Source organism: Halyomorpha halys, unplaced genomic scaffold (assembly GCF_000696795.3).
Source record: "Halyomorpha halys isolate HHAL.00 unplaced genomic scaffold, Hhal_1.1 Scaffold112.1, whole genome shotgun sequence".
Taxonomy (NCBI): Eukaryota; Metazoa; Arthropoda; class Insecta; order Hemiptera; family Pentatomidae; genus Halyomorpha; species Halyomorpha halys.
This window is the reverse complement of record NW_027113310.1, coordinates 21,381-23,258: the sequence shown is the minus strand read 5'-3', so window position 1 is coordinate 23,258 and position 1,878 is coordinate 21,381. Positions and strand designations below refer to the sequence as shown.

At 26.6% G+C, this 1,878-nt stretch overlaps 1 protein-coding gene across 1 annotated transcript in view; it reads right to left on the bottom strand.

The window, feature by feature from the left end:
* Positions 1–1,556, bottom strand: part of LOC106677922 (protein peste) — a gene marked incomplete at its 5' end in the record, with an annotated part of 39,380 nt that extends 37,824 nt beyond the window's left edge. The window contains 1 exon segment of the mRNA XM_067050894.1: positions 1,430–1,556. Coding sequence (XP_066906995.1) covers positions 1,430–1,555 — 126 coding nt within the window.
* Positions 1,557–1,878: the final 322 nt, after the last annotated feature.

Below are 1,878 nucleotides of genomic sequence, written 5' to 3'. Positions count from 1 at the left end.
GAAAACAGACGAGAGAGCCCGATATCTACCGATCCTATTTATAAGAACATGCCTTTATGATCATTTGATAAACTGCTATATAGCTGATAGAAACAAAATTGAAATTTTGAACCGAGAGACCCTTTTAAAGATTTTTTTTATAGAAACAGAAGAATACAGATTTTTTGTTCAAAATATTTGCCCTAGAAACAATTCACATAACTTACTATACATATTAACAGCGCGGTAAAATATAAAACAGATAAAAAAACATTGAAATGCACATTATAATAAATAGGCAGGCCGTATAAATAAAAAAATCAGGGAAAATATTCGGAAATAAAATTGTCCCATTAAGAAAAAAAAACATGATTTTTAACTTAAATAGCAAAATTTATTAAATATAGACATATCAATAAACAGCACATAGGAATATTGATATCTCCAAAGAGGTAAGGCCTCAAATTGTAATTGTTAAAGGGATGAGTGAATGAACCGGTAGTGAAAGACATTCATGATGGACATGCTTTAGTCACTAAATTGTACGAAATTTAATTTTTCGCTGTTAAATGGGTAATCGCTTTTAAAAAGGAAAGTTTTTCCAATTTTTCATGAAAGTAAAAAATTTAGAAAAACATCTGATGTATCAACGGCACCGCGGAAAAAAAATCCAGTTATTTAGGGAGCAACGAACCGAAAAAAATCGGGGACTTCTGATCTAAACAATGTGATTGTAAACATTTTTTTAATTATATGTATACAAACAAAAATATCTCTAAATATAAATTTGTATAATTGACAAAATGATGTAAATATAGATTTTAAGATTTTTAATTGTATTCATATATAATATACAGAAAAAAAATTGTTTATAATATTAAGTTAATTGTTACAATTTTAGAATACATAGTACATGAGTATGGGGTAAATCCCGAAACGTACTAAATATAAAATGATGTGTTCTAAATTGAAGTTTTTTCACTACAGCACATTAAAACATTTTGTTAAACTGTTATATTGTTGATAAAACAAAATTGAAATTTTGAATCGAGAAACACTAAAAAATAAAGTTTAATAGAAAAGAAAATATACCGATTTTTTTGTATCTATTCAAGCAAAAGATTTGTTTGTATATAAAAATAAACAAACGCTTACACTCTTTCTGTTCTGAGATATTGTAATATTGTAGTTTTATTACAAAGAAGTTATACAGAGAAAAACTTTCAAAACAACAAGCTCACCTTGCTAACTACACAGCATACTCACTTAAATCTATTTAAACAATCTTTTGAAATTTTACAAAATAGAGACAAAAAAAAAGAAAAAAAAAAAAATAATAATAGATGATGATTTTTTGCTCTTGATTTTATTTTTAAAAAATAAAAGAACCAAAGCAAATTTTTGTGATATGCATACCGCACATTTTTATATTTATGAAATATATGATTACCTGATAAACGTTATATTTGACTAAAGATGACCATGTGATAGCTAATAACGTTCCGATGGTAACAAAGGCCGCCCCACCACCTCCCAACAAATACACTTTCAATGGAATCATGTTTGGGTGCACCATCCTGAAAAAGAAAATATATATAAGTTAATATGTACAAATATTATAGCGATATTTTAATACCTCTTATTAAATAAAATCAAAAAGTGTCCACACTTACTATAAGATAGTAAATTAAGCAATTACGTTTTTAATATTATAACAATATACACAATATTAAAATTCACAATTAAGAAAACATTGTTATATTAATAGTATAGAAAAAGTAAGTATCAGAATTAGAATGGGAGAGATCTTGGATAGATATAGGGAATTTGTCAAGGATAAAGACGTCTTGTTATTACGAGAATGGAGCTATAACTCGTGGAACGGTAAGGTCTTCATTA